We start from the raw sequence: 18,487 nt of genomic DNA, 5'->3' as shown, positions 1-18,487 counted from the left end.
ACTCCTTTCCTGACAGGAGAAAAGCCTTGTGGCACCCTACGGTAATTTCCTTGGATTTCCTGTTTTCAGACTCCTTTTATGAATGCAGGATGTCATTAGGTACAGTTTAAAAATTATAAACAAAACAAACATATGACGTCTTCAGAAGGCATAAGGGATTAGAGGGGTTTCGTACTTAATACAGTAATCCTCTTTTGGAAATATATCTTACAGCCTTAACAGTAAGTTAATGTTTGTTTCTTCATTAAGACTAAGATGATGTACAGTTCTTTTTCTTGGCAATGTTAGTGCTGGCTAATCTGTTAGCTAGGGTAACTGATGCTTATGTCCTGTATCTACAAAAAACAAAACAAACTCAAAAAACCAGTGGTAGAGTCAGTCCCAGAACATCTGCGTATACTCCAGAGACTGGCCAGTTTTCTAAAACTTTTGTCCTTCCTCTTCTTCCACTCATATATTGTTGGTTTCTTTCTGTGGTTTTTGAAACATCTTCATCACTATTGCCCAAGCAGGAAGCTCCTGCCTTGTAATTCTGCAACCTGCAATACGCTTCATGTATCTCAGCCACATCAACAGGGTTCCCATTTCTAAGACACAAATAGAAAAATACTGTTCTCTCTTTCTCACAGCTCCAAAGTCAGTTCCCTCTCTTTTGATGCTGTGGTTTGGATTTGTGTTTCAAGGGGCAATGCTGTTGCTCTCTCCTTTCCCTCCCACAAAGGTAGTGGGCAGCTCCTTCCCTCCCTCCCTGTCAGCAGGGACCTCTCAAAAAGAAATGCCAATATTTGTCTAGCTTGGTTTCTTTTAAAATGGCACCAAATTGGCTTCTCAGAGGACTGGGGGTTATGGATACTTTGCAGTGCTATGCCCCGTGGGAGCTTGAAACACTGGGGCCCAGTCTGCCTAACCTGTGAGAGCAAAACTTCAAATGAGCAGCCAGAAGTGTAAATGCCCATTTAACAGAGGCAAATTAATTGTTCTGTGACTGCTGATGGCAACAGGTCCTCCTCTCATTTCTAACCTAGAGGCAGGGGGTGGCTAAGTCATGTCTGTGAGTTCACCAGGCAAGGTGGCATCAGAACTGGGACTGCAACCCAGGTTCCTGGGAACCCAGTTATGCTACGTCATTACTGAGTTATGCTGTGTTCATGGAGGCTCTTGAGTTTTATAGTATAAGGAGAAAGGGGAACACAAATTAATTTGTAGGCTTTTCAAATTCTTCTCGAGTCTAAGCAGGAGTAGCATCCTGAAATGGTCTTGGAGTAGCTGCACTGTTTAATCTCAGCAGGATTTTTGCTTCAGTTTTAGATCCTGAAATCATTAATTTAAGTGCAGAGGATCATAAAATCTCTCTCCTCTGCTTAGCATTCTGTATCTTATGTTCATTTCAGAGACTTTTATAGATTTTTATTTTTTATGGAACTTTCCACCTTAGACACAGCATTGTAAGGAATTTATTCAAACAGCTTGTGGTTGTATATGTACGTATGCATATATCTATGTATAGGTATATATATGCGTGTGTGTAATATTTTGGCATATTATTACTTCAATAACATGGTTCAACAAACAGCATTATTACAATAACAAAACAGGACTCTGTAGTCCCATAAGCATCTTTAGAGGAAAAAAGGTATGAGGCTCCTAAACCCAACCAAATGGAACTTGTTAGTTGTTGAAATACTGGCTGCTCTGTGCAGTATTAAATATTTTTTTTTAAAAAGTTGTTCCAGAATTTTCTCAAGTATTTGCTTTCTTGGATTTTCATTGCATTAGTACAGGAATTTCAATGAAATTCATGGAGTGGAAAGGCTCTTCTGGCTGGGCAGGCCTGCGTAGCACTGTGGCCACAGAAGAAGCATAAAGCCAGATAAAGCTGGCAGCAGCATTTGTCCTAGGGCGCCCGGAGGTGAAGGACAGTGCTTGCTGTTAAATCACTGGGCATGGGATCAGCTTTAGGCCTTCCTCATCAATTGTTCTGCCGATCTGCTTCAAATTGGACGTGGAGTTATTAAATGAGAGGGTGGGGTCCTCATCGTCCTCTTGATATCAGTCTAGGCTGTGACCGCCAAGAGAGGTTTTAGGGGAAGGCTGTCTATTAGGGCCTACAGCACTTCTCCATGAGCCCATGTCTCTGTTTATGGAGTGGGACGCCAGATGAATTGAGCGCACAGCGTAACCTCAAAGGTAGTCTGAATGAGAGAGTGGTTTCGGACCTACTGTGGCCCTTTTTGTGGGAGGGAAAGAGAGCTTGCCCACAACTGTGGAAAGCCCTTGGCTGAAACAGGGAGTGAGACCCATTAATGGGCTGGGCTGCAGCAAGAGAAATTTTCGTTTCTGTCCTAAAAGATGTTCATTCATCCCTATTGAGGCTACGTCCATCCCACGCACAACACTCCCTACTCCCGTTCTTGGTTCAGGGCAGGTTCTTCACACAGAGAGCCCATTTCCATCTTCACCCAGCCTCTACACAGGCTTTACCTTGTGCTGTCAGAGGTAGGGCATCGCCTCCCAGGCAGAGCTACTGCGTCTGGCCTGGCGCGATGCTGATAGAGGCATGTGGCAGCACAAAGGTGCAGGGCAATCAGAAAGACTGCATAGACTTCCCATCATACAATCATTTTGTGGTTTGGTTTTTTGTTGGGTTTTTTGTTTGTTTTTTTAAGAGGTTTCGTGACAGCTTGTCTTACTTGACAAGTATGTGCATAGAGCTTGATTTTTTGGGTCTGTCTGACTATGATTTGTACATCAATTAGTACCCATTCTGTTGTCAGCAGCAGTGGAAGGAGAAGGGCTGCCAGGTTAGTCCCTTCTAGGAGTGTGCAAGCCATTATGGAGCTCTTTTCTGTGGCCAAGCCCCTAGCTGGGCTCCTGGCTGTTAGCATTTATGTGCCAATTTCTGTACTAAATAAAATAATGCACTTACTATTTGTAGAGCTGGGGACATAGTAGTCACTAGTGTTGTATGCTGTTGTTTGCTTCTCTGAGCTCAAGGGGAGGGAAATCCTTAGTGTGCTGACCTGTCTCCATCTGGGACAACAATGAACAAATTCTGTGCTGTGGGCCCATTCAAAAGCTTTACGACTGGGTCAGATAACTGCAGAATGATACTTTTTCTTTTTTAGGTATTCCCTGTACTAAGTATTGGGGAATACTACAGGCATTATGAAAGCATTGTCTGAGGGAAAACAGTAATATTTTAAAGCACAAACGTGTACTTGCTACTGCCAGATGGGATTTCTCAGTTGTGTAAAATAACACATTAATGTAAACATGCAGTTGCCTTTTTTTGATGAATGGGTTGCTAGTGAGTTGTTAATTACCTGGAGATGAATGGAAGATGTTCACATGGGCAGCTGTCAAATGATGGAATGATTTTTTTGTAATCCTGCACATTTTGTATTGCTGTATCACATAAAAGTGTCATACATGCACTCAACTGGACAGAGGAACAGGGCAATTGCAGTTTGGAGCTGAAAAGAAAAATAAAGTAGTAACCTGCCTGATTGTCTTGCTGGGTACCCTGTAAGATATGACCAGGAATGCCTAGGATGTTTTAATTTGTATTTATCTCAAATTTTTATTTCTTTAATGTGAACTTTTAATAACTTTGTAGTTTGACCTTGTAGGGACCTAATCTCCTTTTGCTGTCATCTAGTTTTCACACACTTATTTCCCACTCAGCTTGCCACGCAGCACTTTTGTAGTGATTACCTAATGCTGCAGTTTCCCTCCTACTTAGGTGGAGGTCCCTACCATTTCTGCAACACTGCTATTCATATTCCATACTGGGGCTAAAAACACCAGAGATGAGAGAGAGTGAGCCTGCATACTGACTCCAAAAGCCCGCTTGCTTGTCCTGAATCAGGCTGTACTGTCACTGGAAGTGACTTTGTTTGGATATGCTTAATTGCAGCCTGTATTTCATGGAGACATATACATTTCTGATGAAATTACTAAAAGCCTTTAGCATTAGTCAGCTTGATCTGTAAATCGTTTACCACCAATATCCAGCCTACCTATTCCCTAGCAACAGAAAAGGGAATCCCAAAGAAGGTACAGTTTGACACATGCATCAGTCTCAGGTGGGCCCCTCTCTTTATTTCTCCCCATCTCTCTCCACAGCATTGCATCCAGCAATATTTCCTCTCCAGAGGTAGAAAAGGACTGGATGCAGCTCATTCTGACAATATTTGGCAATGTACTCTGTAGAAAGCTGAGTGCTAGAACGTGCCTGTTGACCCTCTCCCCTCCTCCTTTGTACAGGCTTATGCAGTGGTTAGACCCTGCCAAAAGCAAGGGCAGCAAATTTCAGAGCCTAACCAAAATGTACTGCTACTGTCCTGTCAAACTGGCTGCAGACTATGCAAGTCTGAGGAGAAAAGCTCTCTGGCAAGCCGTGCATGTTAAATGTACCTAACTGGCTAGGCAGTGAGTTGGAGGCTACCTGGGCGGACTGTGACAGAAGAAAACGTCCTTATCCACACTTTGTCACTTGCACTAACCATTGTCTCTCTTGTTCTCTTATCTTCCCCAGGAACGAGTGGAGTATCTCTTTCTCATAATTTTTACAGTGGAAGCATTTTTAAAAGTAATAGCATATGGACTTCTCTTTCACCCCAACGCTTACCTCCGCAATGGCTGGAATTTACTAGATTTTATAATTGTGGTAGTAGGGTGAGTACCGACATTTTGTCTTTGAATGCACTGCACACGTGGGGATACTGGCAACCCTTGGGAGCATGAGGGTGGGTGAATGCTTGGTACATTACGTATGGGTGATGTTAGAGGCTGCTGCCCATCATGTTCCTCCTACAACCACCATTTGTTCCTCCTGTGTTAGCCCCCCTACAGGTTCCACATTTTACCAAGTTTTATTGTGTAACCTAAAAAGATAGTTAACTCACTGGTCTTCTGCAGGTATAACTTGATTCATGCTAATTTCAGTGTGTAGCAATGATTTACCTTGGGGTAAAGATTAAGGATTGACAATCAGTTGATGTACATTTTCTGTGTGGTATCCCTTGCTGCTTAGCCTTTTCCAAGGCTTTTAATGGTTTGCAAGACATGGAAATTAAACTGCTTTTTGGGAACAGGATAAAAAGAGGAAGCAGTGCAAGGCTGTTGGACAAAGTCAAATGCCTGAATATGCTTAATTGGAAGAAAATCCCTTGTAAATCTGTATGAATATTTAAAAAAAAAATCTAGGTGGGATCCTTTAATTAAGATTAGAGTTGGATGACGAATAAATTCTGCCATCTTGTGAACTTTTACTCTTTCTTATTCTCAAAGTTGGATGAAAAATTTAAATCCCATGTTTTCATACTTACAAATAAAAATGTGTTCTTCAGTTCAATTGCACTGTTCTGCTGGTGATTTCCACACTTGATTTTTAACCCTTTTAATGTTTTAACCTTTTTAAAGACTAATTTTTCTATTGTAGATCAAATTTCCACTTTGAGCTGCAACCTTTCTAATCCCCTTATTCCTCTCCATGTTGTTCAAGCTTGGCATTTAATTCATTCGAATAAAAGCAATGTAAAACACCTTCTGCTTTTTCTTCCTAAGGGTAAGAGATAAGCAAGGGGTTTGAATTGTGGTTGTTGAAGGGAAGAGGTGAAGGATAAACTATGCCTGAAGACAAAGAGAACAAGTATTTCTTTGCTTAAGTAATTTGTCCCATCCTCCCACCACTCCATTGTTAGAGTTTCATCGCCCACAAAAACTTGCAGTCTTTTCACCTCTTTACCAAGGAAACCCCGCATCAGTTCATAGGGAAAATGTCAAAAGGGATGCTCTCAGTCATCAAAACCCCCTCATAATTTCTGCCCCAAATCAAAGTCTATCTAGCTCCTTGACCATTTTTGTGGTGGCCCCCCAAAATTACATCAGCAAACTGCTGTGTGCCACCCAATCCCTCCCACTTTCTGTCATCATGGGGAAAAATGGGTGGAAGGAGAATTCCCAGTGAGGGGGAGGGAGGACAAGCTGGAACCTATTCTTAGTCCCAAGACCTCTCTACCTCCACATGGGCATAACGCTTCTCTTTATGGCAGTGCTGCCCAATTGTTTTTCTCCTTCATTCCTACCTGCAGCCAGAGGATCCAACAGCAAATTAGTAATCGGAAGTCAGAAAATCCCCAGCCCCTACCCTGGCATTGATGTCCAGTTCTGTAGCTGGTTCTGCCTTTGAATGCCCTCAGATATCTCACCTGCTTGGGAATTGCTGCTTAAGTTGAAGAAAGATTGGAGAACAAAAGTCCTGTGAATGTGATTATTCCCTTTTCATTTTTATGAGAAAGAGACTTTTTAAAGAGGACATGTTACCTCTTCTTCTTCCATTGGAACGCAAAAGAGCAGAGCTCCAGAAATCACAGGGCAGCATTATATCTAGTTTAAGTACAGTCCTTTTCAATTTTCCTACGAGGGCAGTTAATCAGCAAGATGATATTCAGAGTAAAATTAATTCCCTTGCCACTGACAGAAGCTGCAGCTCTCAGCTCTTCTATCTGCTCTTGCCTCCAGCAGCTCTCAGTCACTAGATGGCAAACAAAAAATGTAACTGGGGAGGGATTACATGAGTATAATAAACACAGCCAAGACCCCAAGGTCTCTGTTAAATAGTAACAATCTCAAGTGACAGATTCCACTTCAAGGCCAGATGGGTTCCTTTGATGTTTATCTGTTTAAACTCACTCATACAGTACCACAGCCTATGCTGGTGCACTGCTTTTTCTCTCCATAACCGCTCTGCAAAATCTACGTGGTGGTACCATCTGTTACTGTTCTGCCCTGTCTTCTTTTCCTAGGCTCTGTCTGAAACCCCTCAATGACATTATGTTTAAATTTCAGTGTATTTGAATATTTTGTCAAGGAGGAAGTCCTATGGAAAAGGTTTAAAATAAATTCTAAAGGGAGAGAGAGAGGAGGAAGAAAGCAAGTGCTGGTAACGTTTCCTTGTGGTGTCTTTTTCTGCCTATTGATGGAGCTATTGGAGAAAGCTGAGTAATTTGGACACAGCTGTAGCACTGGACAGAGGCATTTATTTACTATGTGGGGCAAAGGATGGTGTGGGACTCATACCAGAAGCATCAAGTCCCCAAACAACTGTGGTAATTGCCATTCGTGCTTGTTCTGCCTTAGGAATCATCTTCATTTTCAAGGATGATCGTCCTTGCTACATAAAATAGAAAGGCTAGATGGAAAATACTTCTTCAAGTACTGTTAGAAGTTAAAGGAGAAAAAACCAAGACAGGTTTTAGATCCTTTGTTTGTCTCTAAATCCACCTAGCATACACTGCTTACCACCTGTATCTTGAAGAGATAATACAGCAGAACTGGCTCAATTTATGTTAAAACATACAAGTCAATAGAGTAAGAGGAAAATGGACATGTGTAGGACCAAGCATAAATTGTAGAGGGAAGGCTCAGTTTCTATAAAAAAAATTTGTAACAATGCACCTGCATGCTTTGCCCTGCCTTCTGAAGATAGGTCCCCTGGTATCCAAAGGGATTTTAGAGTCAGTGGTTCTAACAAGGCCATAGGAATACGCAGCAGCAGCAGAGGGGAGCACTGAACACGACTGCTACATTTTCTGGAGAAAGGATGCACTTTAGACCTGTAGGCTTGTAACAGCTTATCATTCTTGCAGTGTGGGAGATCTGCTTATTCACCAGCTAAGTCTTTTAAAGCTTGATTCTAGCTTATCTTTAAATAGTCCGTGACCCTGCTATAGCAGCACCATTAAATGCTGCTTTGAAGAAAAATGTCTGTATGAGGGTATCAGTCAGAGGCTCTGTGGATAAGAACATTATTAGTTAAGAGTAGAGATCGCACCTGTAAGATGCCTAATGAGGCACAACCCACAAACACTAATGATTAGTCAAATTGTTTCCTACTTCCTTAAGTTTTACTGTTCCTCTTTTGGAAAACATTAGAACTTACAGATATAATAGTGATGTCCTTTAATATTAGGCTGTTGAAGGAAATTTCTCTTGAGAGAAGGCTAACTTGACAATGTTGTGCTAGAAGAATATCTGTCTTTCCTGGAAGTGCTGTGGTTTGTCTGCTAAGCACAGTTATTCTCCAAGGACATATAGCTTCTGCCAGAAAAAAAGGTGTCATAATTTGAAAGGCAGTCTTACTTGGGAAGGTAAGCAGGTGAAGGTATTTGGGAAGGATCTGAAATTCAAAGCAGACTGGAAAATGTGGTCACAGTATATCTCTTTCTGAAGACCTGTGGGGAGTTTCTAAAGGGCAGACCCAAACACTTTCACACTCACAAATCAGAGGTGAACTGTAAAACGTTGTGAAAAAAAAATCATTGTACTTTACTATTTCTTTATACCTATGAGGATTCTTTCAGCTGTTTTTCTGCTGATTTTTGGCCTTAGAAATACCAAGCCTTCTGTTTTCTCTTTACATTCTGAAGGCCCTTGACAAGTTCTTTTTTTATGTTATAAAAATCAGTGCGCCCTCCCCACAGAGGAAGAGATGAAGAGCTGTAGAGCAGGTTACAGCCTTATCATGCTGCTCTTGGGGTCATCTAGCAAAGTGAAAACATTTTTGATATTTCAGATGTCAAAAGGGAAACAGAAAAAATATAAGAAAGAAAAACAGTGAGGCTAGCTTCATACCTCACAAGTAAATGTAAAAATAAAAAAGTGGAATGTGTCCATACATGCATGTGTGTGACAGAAATTTATTTTCTGCTTTATAGTTCATGTGTGTCAAATTAAATTAGTTTAGGTGTAGTCATGCCACAAGTGAAATTCAGAACTCAAGATGCTGTTAATTGTGCTTCATCAGTGGAAAGTACTATCTCCAAATGAAAATGGGGCATGAATTTAGGCTGGTGGAAAGTAGTTAGCTGGAAGGAAATAAAATTGATTTCTGTATTTATTTATTTTTTTAAATGGTGAGGTTTTCAGTGGCCACAAGAGATTAGCCCTCTCGCGTTTTTATACCATCCAGACTTTGATTTCTCTGTCAGCAGTGTTCTTACACCATGCTTGGAGCATACATTTCAGCTAACTCACCTACTGAGAAGAGAAGGCAAGAACTGCACCTCGCTCCACCATACCCTCTGTAAGCTTTTCCCAGAGGTTTTCAGCAAAGAGCAGATTTTCCCATGTAAATACAGGTAGAAGGACTCTGGCCTCCTGTTTTGTATCAGTAGCTTAACATCTATCCATCTTTTGTAGGATTGGAAAACAATTAGCTGAAAAACTAGAAAGTCTGTAGAGCTCATAGAAACTACAAACTGAATATGGGTTGTGGGGTTTTTTCGTAATTAGAGGATAATGGCAGGGGCTGTCAGAAGCCTTACGTTTCTTCTGTGTCTTATCATTGGTGCTATTTCTGAACAGGACATTTTATTATTTTATTTTTTTCCTCCCCTCTGGGTCATAATGAGTTACAGCCAAAAAAGCATGTGGTAGTTGTAGCCTCTGAGTCATAGATATTTGCCCATGCCCTAACTCAGGAGGCAATAGGGACGATGAAGTAGGATTGGCAAGATGTACTATAAATTTGAGGAGTGGAGTAGAGATTCAGTACGCCAGATTGGGCACAGTCTAGACCCCAATACAAAAAGGAGAGAGAGTGACATAAATGAGAGAAATAAAAAGTTGTATTGCATTAGTAAAAAGCAGAATTAGTACAGGGAGAGATATTAAGCATGGAATAAATGCCTTAGAGGAGGATTAGCAGGAATAATGCAATTCAAGTTTAAACATAGGTTTGTAAATAAGGAGCAGCAGGAATTACTGCAAATTATTCCAGAAGTACAGTAGGCAGATGACTGTGGGTACCTCAAGAGAGCATGGTTGGCACATCAATGCTGGAGCACACAAACAGGGCCAACTGGCCTGCAGTGTAGCTGCATTAGTCTGGGAAGGCACATTCTAGCTCCAATGGAGTAGCCATCCTACTGGTCAAGTTTCTGCTCCTCTTGAATTAATTTAAGCCGTGTATAGCTTTTCCTAGAATGCAGAAATCTAGAGCAGCTCATGGTTTGTCCATTGCATGGGTGGCAAGAGAAATGCCTTTGGTGCCAGCTGCCAAGAGCTGCTGTTTGGTAAAACATGGGGCCAGTGATAATGGGGACCGGGAGAATGGACTTTCAGTTTTGTATAGTTGCTGACTCAGAGTTCCTTGAGATTTCTTGTCTTCAGCATTGCAAGAGAGCTGAAAAGCAGCGTAAGAAACCTTTTGCAGTGAATTCTTTTTCCTCCAGAGGATCCCAGGAGACTGGGACTGTTGTATAGGTATGTCACTCATCATCTAGTATGGGAATTCTGTTGACTAGGAAGATAGAAACGTTTGAATAAGAAATAGGGCATATTTCTAGAGCTTAATCACTAGCTTACTGAAAATACATTAGGCCAAATTTGACCTACAGCGTTTCTATTATGAAGACCAGCAGAAAATTGCAACTGTGTAATTTGTGTACACAGCTCAAGTAATACATACATTCCAATAATTCATGTTCTTTGCATCAGCCCTTGTTTATCTCTCTCTGTGATATCTGTAGTCAATGCAGTATTTCTCATAGGCTCTGTTTTTGTCTTCTCTGCATCCTGCTTCTCAGTCTGCAACACCTACAAACTCAGCATCCAACCTCGGCACACACAGTTTTTCCCACGCTTGTTACCTAGTTGTTAAATCTTTCTGCAGTGCTTGAAGTTGAGGCTTTGAATAGATCCAGTTAGGAGTTCCTCAGTCACAGCTGACAAGTTTTATAAGACTCTTTATATGAATTTTTTTTGAAAACTGCTTAAGAATCTAATTTCGCATTTGCACTCCCCTAATCCATGTTTTTGTGCGGATTTAGTGCTGGGGAAATGTGTTGGCTTAGATGCTTCAGTAAATGAATCCTTCTTTTTCTATCTAGGGCAAGCTCTCTCTGTTTGTTGGCTCTATCAGTAAGTTTTAACGGTGGACTGCAGGGATTGGAGCTCCTTGCAAAGCAATCAGGCAGCGCAGCCTCTGCTTGATATGCAGTTTGGGGGCTCTCTGTGGAATATGCCAGTCAGGGCGTATAGATGAGAACCTGACAGAGGCACTGCAGTCTGCAAAGTCTGAGAGAGAAATCAGCCAGTGCTGAATCCCAGCCACTCCAACTAGGCTGTTTCTGGCATCCCAGGCAGCTTCTTTAAAGTTACCTCTGGTACCTCCATGGCAAGCTAAGGGCCAAGGGGTCTCTGCCACTCACAGGCAAGCATTTTCTACTGAGCGCCAAACATCCATTTAGACTGGAACAGCTTTTAACCTCTACTGAATTTGGCTGGGTTCAAGCTGATGACTTTAAGGCTGAAAGCAATGTCATTAGCAAATTCATGAGGAATCTGTCCTCCCCCAAAGGTACTAATGTTTTACCAGAAAAATGGAAGCTGCTTCCTGAAAGCTAATTTATTAAATCAAGTTCTTATTAACACATAGGGTGAGCCTTCAGCTCTTTCACAGAAGTACATTGTCTTTTCTTCCTTGCTCTGCCTTTTCAAATGCGTTCCAAGTGAAACATCTTCTCCTTAAAGCAGCTACTCCTAACTAGCCAAGATAAAACATTAAGACTGGTATAATAAAACATTCTAATAATAAGACTCCTACAGTTTTGCACTTTCCCTAGCCAATGCGTCAGGGAATTTACAAATGGATACACAAGCACATAATCTAAGCATATTCCCTTATCTAAAAATTGGCACCTTGAAAGATCCCTGAGTTTTACACCAAGTTCTGCCTGCAGTGACCTTGGTGAATCTCAATTCCTTGTAAAATGGGTGACAGATAATTCATGATTGGATTAATTATGGATGATGATTTTTTTCTCCATGGTGGATTGTTGGTTAATAAAGGCAGCAAAGTATTGGCAGCAGAAAGGGCAAAACCTAAAATTTGTGCTTTCTTGCCTTTCCGCCCGCTAAGTAAGTCCCGACTGCCTGGTAAGGACAGCCTGAAGGCTGCCTTCAGAATCTGACCCACGTACTCTGCTGTTGGTGACCCTTTAAATTCAGCACAAGGCATTGCCAGAAAGGCCATTTTGAAGCACCCGGCAAGCCCCAGCACACACGGCAGGGACCACACATCCACGTGCTACCAGGCAGGCTGGTCGCTGTGGTAGTCCGTAGCTGGCTGTAAGAAGCCATTAGGCTGAAGGAGTATGTCGTGTTTATGTCTGCTCCAGAAACAAAGTGTATTGCAAATGGTATAGACATCACCATTAAGCTATTGCATATGGGAAGAGTCTGTCTCTCCTCCACCATATGTGAATGTCGACTGAGATGTGTGACACTCTTCACAGGTCTGTGAGATAGTTTGGGTGATATGATGATGATGATCTCTGTTCCTGTTTAGCCCAAGCCTTGCTGTCTGCCTACAGATTGTTTCCTCTTTCTTTTTGCAGGCTTTTTAGTGCAATTTTAGAACAAGCAACCAAAGCAGATGGGGGGAATTCAATAGGAGGAAAAGGTGCCGGATTCGATGTTAAAGCACTGCGGGCTTTCCGAGTATTACGTCCGTTACGGCTGGTGTCTGGAGTACCTAGTAAGTAACATCATTGTTTTTCTTTTATGTATGTCTGTGGTGTGTCATGGGGCAGGAGTAATCTGTGTAACAATTTTGAAGATAGAGCGTGATGCAGATTATTTTTGATGTGTGTGGGAGGCCTTTTTTCAAATTAATGTATCCATGATAAATGTGATATTAAACAAAGGATGACCAAAACAGAGCTGAAGGGGAATGGAAGTTTCATGGTATGTGAATCTGATTGTGCAACCTTTATAAACTGAAAGTGGGAGATTCAAGATCTTCATGATTTCAAGTAAAAGATCCTTTAGATAATTGTAAAGTCATAGTGTATTGTTGATATTATAAATACTTGATCTTGATGGAAATGCTGTATGGCCATTTGTGTTGATTTTGGAGGGAGAGGAGCTTTTTCATTAAAATTGCATTTTCTTCTTCACACACGATGTTCTGATCAAGAGCACTGGGAACAATCTAGAACCAACAAGACATAGGGTAATGACACAGTCATGTTCTTTGTTAGTCTTATTTGCTTAAATTATTTATAATGTCTCTGAGAAAGTCCTCAAGTGCCTTTTGATAGTCTAACATCCATTTTCTTATTTACAATGAAGGTATGAGTAACTGGAAGTCTGGTAATTCTATTGTGGAGGTGGAATATGGACATCACAGTGTGGGAGGATTATATCACTTGGCTTGAGAGTTTGTTATAGGCAGGACCTACTGGCCTTTTGGAGAGAGACTTAGTTGAAAGCTGTCATTGCTTTCCATGTTTATAGCAATGAGAGATGTAGCTGGCAGGAAAGGAGTTAATCTTCTCTGGAATAGCTGTGGAGAGAGCTTTGTTTATTTTGTTTGGGGAGGTTGCTAGTTTGATATCTTAAAGTACTTCTAACCTTAGTCATTCAAAAACCTTGAGTCAAGTTACCATAAACTCTGTGACATCAGCTTAAAAATCATAATTTAGTTGTTAGGAAAAATAAGTGTGAGGTTTTTTTCTTTGGCTTGTTTTCTGACCCACTAGGTTATATTAGAACCATGTTTGCAGGCTTTTCTCCACAACCATAAAGGGTAGAAACTTTTTAAATGAAAGGTAAGAATCTCTGTGGAAAGAGCTGAAGCACTGATAAAAGCAAAAAATACTGAGGCAATGGACAGTTCTACTATTTGGTCTTATAAAAAGCCATGCTTGCTAAACTGTCTGCAAGGCCTCAGCTTGTGCCCAACTTGGGGTTACTTTGGGCATCATTTGGTGAGTAGAAAATACTGAGAAGTAAATGCTGTCTATTGGGCAACTAAGGAACTTCCCCTCTGATACAGAATGAACATCCACTATTCATGCCACCTCTGTTAGGAATTACTGCAGTGGGTTGTTTCATGCAGACAGCCTTCAGTCCTTGCAGAATACAGCTCTTCTTTCTGCCAGATTTGTCTCATAAAGAGTATTCTGTCTGTGGTCTTCAGTCTGCACTGGCACCCACCACTTAATTCATGGCTGTAAATTAAGGGTTGGTTGTTCTTTCCTAGTCCTTCTCTGATCTAAGTCTTTTGACACTTTCTGGTTGCGTGCCCACTGTATGGTAAAGGGGAAGGTACTCAAATTTAAACATCTGTGAACTGGAGTGTTTTTGGTGAGATGCTGCTTATGCTGGGACATGTTCTAAGAGTTGTTCTGACATAGGCTGAGCTTAACTGTGCTTATAGTTCTTGCTGTTTTGGAGAACAACATGTGTTCCCTGAGAGAAAGGTGTTTTGTTACTACTGTTCGAGTCTCTTGACCAGTGCTCTTAGAGAACTAGAGGAAGCTGAGGGAGCCAAATCTGACACAGTTCATATCCATATGCATATATGATCTTGACCCCAGTGTAGACTAACTAATAGTCCATTTGCGGGTTTTCTTATCGAGAGAATTATTTAATTTGCACCAGAACAGAGCCAGGGAGCCTGGTGCATGCTACCAAACATTTGGTCTAGACAATGAAATGCCAGTCCAGTGTGAAGCAGGCAAACCATCAACTTGATCTGACAGACAGCCTGTATTAGTCTTTATGGTTCTGACTAGGGACATATTTATTGAACCAGGCTTCTTTGGGGCTGGTGTTGCTTTCAGAAAGCCTGCTGGGGTCTGTAGCTAATATGGCCTCAACCTTCACTGGGCATTTTTTAATTGTACAAATGCCTGTTGATTAGCCTAGATAGATTTTATCACATCTATATGTATTGGAGTGTAACTTTTCTCATGAGGCCTTTTAGGTAAGATTGCCTAAGCCAACCATAAATAGTACATTACAAGATTACGTTATTACATAATAAGTTAGTGCAGGGGTTTAGAAGTCAAATCTCTGCGTCCCATTCTGGTTCTGTCCCTGAGACATCATAATCACCAGTGGGTGAGTTACCAACATTGCACTTGCTGTGTTTTGCCATCCATAAAGAAAAGCCTTTTGCTTCCTTCCCCTTCCAAAATGCAGTAGACTTTTCCACTGTGAGGAGACAACCTGCACAGATTTGTCCTAAAATTACATGAATGTGGCATGCACTGCAATTTATTCTCACTTAACAGACTCTGTAAGTGTATGAAAGCAGCATCTCATTAGTAAGAGGGGATCCTCTGGGTCATTGGCAGCCGCCTTCTGCATGGAAAGCCCAACATCTGCTGCTTGGCTTGAGGTCCATGTCTAACTACCGCTATTTGGAAAAAAAAGTGTAAAGCACAATGATTCTTATAAACCAAATTTATGAAGAACTTGGTAAATTTTTGCATGCAAATCTTAAACTCATCAGGATTGGAGTTGGGAAATAGGTTGTCTGCAAGACGTTGGCTTGCCGCATAGAATCGGTTTTTCCGAGTCAAAAGGAGTTTGCATGGATTTTTTTCTCTCTGGGTCAATCCATAGGAAATAATCCAATTTAAGAGGGACACCTTTTGTATTCAGGTTTGAGAATTTAAAGACCTGTTTCAGAATATAGAGCATTTGCACATAAGTATGATTAGAAGTAGGGGAAAAACATATTAATTGCCCTCTAAAGTAAATTACTGGTGTCTGCATTTTGCAGATGGAGAGACTGAAGCAAAAGTTCAAGGTGTAACACTTTCAGAAGTGGCTTCTAACTCTGTATGCCTCATATTGGCTACCAGTGCTAGACACCTGGGTCAATATGGGTATCTGAAAGCTTCAGATAGATGGACAGAGGATGTTAGCCTCAGAGCAGAGAAACCACTCTCTCTAAGTCTCATCCATGCTTTGTTCCTGGGACTTGGCTGTCTCTTGCCAGAAAACGTCTCAGCAAAGAATTCAGGGACTGTTCAGCGCAGGAAGTGGTTCATCTGCAAGCAAAGTTGGTTCACCCACAGGAAGACAAGCAAAGGTACCTTTGAAAATCTTTGTTAGGATTGAACTGTCCCAGACCCCAAATTACTTTAGTGCCTCCTAAAATCAAAAGGGTTTGAGGTCATGAATTCAACAAAGCCTGAGGACTATGTCTGGATGACTGTGATGGGCACATAAGTATTTCATAATCTTTAAGAGAATAGATGATATTTTTATTCTTTGTAGTTATATGGACATTCACTAGACCACTTGTGATAAGGAAGGAGATAGACATTTTACTTAAAAGAGGAGACAGACATTTTTTACCCGCATGACAAAAACTATTGTAGCATCATGGGAGAAGCCTTCAAAGGCACTGATTTTAATGTCTTTGGGTCCCCATTACACCTTCAAAAATTGGTATTAAGTATTTACACATTTCCAGGCAGTGCAATAGGGATTGCTTGTGTTGTTTTGGGTTTTGTTTTGTTTTGTTTTGTTAAAAAAAAAAAAGTAATTTGAGTTCCTTTCCTGAAAACTTTTTTTGGAGTGAGAGGTACAGGTTTTGCTGTAACTATGTGAGGTGCATGGCAGAGCAGTAGATTAGATACTTCCCACAGCTCTCATCGCAGTGCCGACAGTTGCTTTCTGAACAAAATAAAATTTCAAAGAAATAATTAAGCAAACTCTTTTTTTTATTATTATTTTTTTTTAATTTCTAACTCTTTATAAAGTCATACTGCTTCTGGAAAAATGATCCGCTTCCAGTCTACTTAGCCTGGCATTAACTTGTAAATTAATGGTGAATATTTTCAAAAGCAGATGGATGATTTAGGTTTCACACGGGTAAGTCACTTCTGAAAATTAGACATAAGTACTTTATCTCATTGATAGACAGGCCAGACTTCACTGTTCAACTATTCTGTTACAGCATACTAACATAATTCTTGTAGTGCATACTTTATTTCAGTTGCTGAAATAACTTTACTGCTGGTGTACCAAAGCAGTCTCCTTGTAAAAAAAAGTCATATGGGCATTAAAGCACCCATCTTAATGTGGCATTAAGATCAATATATTGGTTTGAGAAAGGAGAGAGAAGGAAAACAATTCCCTTGATGGACATAAGTAGACAAGTGCAAAATCAACATGTATACCAAAACTTAATCACTTTAGTATCTTGGAAACCATTACCCAGTATCTCCTTTGGCAGGAGTGTAAAGCATTGCAAAGCTTTCTATGGACAGAATCAAGTCTGCCCTTTTGTGTTAAGAGTTTTCTGTTATTACTCTTCTATCTCCATTTTACATTATTACATATTTTAAAACTTGTTTTAAACATTTTGTGCTTGAGAAGGGCAAAAAGAAGCATCCAATTCAGCAATGAAGAAGTATGATCCAATTAAAAAAGAAAATCACTCCTCACTATTGGAAAGGGCAATCAGTTACTCCTACGCATGCTAACTTACACCCATTTGACTTATTAAATTCCATTTCTATCACCTTTATTCATGCTGCTCAATTATACCACCTCATAACATTCTGTTCATCCTCTTCACGTTGTACTTCATCTTCATGTAACTACATTGTTGCCACTAGTTATTGCCTATCTGATATCTGCCAAACTTAATTTACAAGCTCTTCTAGATAGCTTGAAAGCCATATAATTTGAGTAGATGTTGTGCTCTATGTTTGTATTTTCAATGAGATCCTCTGCTGACTACCCAGATTTATGTGGGCAGAAAACCATGATCTCCTTACCAAAGCTAGAGAGAAAACTCGACTGTTCCACTAGGACAAAAATTTGTCATATTTTTTCTTTTCTTTCTTTAAAAAAAAACCACAAAAAGCTAAGCCTGTGATGTGCTCAAGCTTCCCTGGAGTCTCCTACAGGAAAGAGTTACTCAAAGGCAGTGTAGGTGGGCCTCTAGCACTAGTACTTACATGGTCTACTGGAGATGCAATAATCACATAACTAGGAAACAGAGGGTATGAGCAAAAGAACGTAAGCCAGACCCTCCTCATGATAGTGCAATGTCCTTCTGTCAGTGAAACAACAGCATGGAACTGGCTTGTATATTTTTTTAGTTAAAATGAAGTAAGACCAGGATTTTCATGTATGAATGCCTATAGATGACTACCTTTACATGTATTTAAATAACTAGAGCAACTAAAATTTTGGAATGATGCTGCTGTTAAGTCCATGATTGCTCTGAGTTCATGTGAGAATTGGGCACCTTCAGACAAGGTGAATGAAAAATTTAGACATTTTTAGATTTTGGTCTGTCTCATTACAGTTGGTTCTCATTTGCCATGAAATGCTCTTCTCTATTAAAACTTAACAATGCTTTCTCAGGCTCAGCAATGTTCTCTACCCTATATTCATTGCAGTGTTTTCTCATTACCACAGCCTTCTTCCATCCTTATCCCAAACTCTCTGGCATTAATCAGATTGTTTCTTTGAACTTTGTAGTATGTAGGAAAGTATCCTGTCTTTACTTGCAATGTCCTGATAGATCTGAGCCATTCAGGTGTGTATATATGATGCCACATCCATGCTTACAAGGTGTTTAGGCTATTGTCTAAATTTCCCAATTAGGATTGTTCTTAACTCCAAGACTGTCAATTTTTCTTCCCCCCTCCCCACCCCGCTT

The 18,487-nt window shown here is 40.6% G+C and overlaps 1 protein-coding gene across 17 annotated transcripts in view; it reads left to right on the top strand.

Moving 5' to 3' along the window:
* The window catches only part of CACNA1C (calcium channel, voltage-dependent, L type, alpha 1C subunit), a 409,208-nt gene that overhangs the window by 207,577 nt on the left and 183,144 nt on the right, over nucleotides 1-18,487 (top strand). For all 17 annotated transcript variants that reach the window (XM_010566185.1, XM_010566178.1, XM_010566184.1 and 14 more), the window contains exons 3-4: nucleotides 4,538-4,677; nucleotides 12,405-12,544. In XM_010566185.1, the coding sequence (XP_010564487.1) occupies nucleotides 4,538-4,677; nucleotides 12,405-12,544 (280 nt within the window). The remainder of the gene's footprint in view (nucleotides 1-4,537; nucleotides 4,678-12,404; nucleotides 12,545-18,487) is intronic.

The sequence above is a fragment of the Haliaeetus leucocephalus genome, unplaced genomic scaffold (genome assembly GCF_000737465.1).
Source record: "Haliaeetus leucocephalus isolate CR32 unplaced genomic scaffold, Haliaeetus_leucocephalus-4.0 Scaffold206, whole genome shotgun sequence".
NCBI classification, from domain to species: Eukaryota; Metazoa; Chordata; class Aves; order Accipitriformes; family Accipitridae; genus Haliaeetus; species Haliaeetus leucocephalus.
Note: the sequence above shows the minus strand (reverse complement) of the source record. Positions and strands in the feature narration are given on the sequence as shown.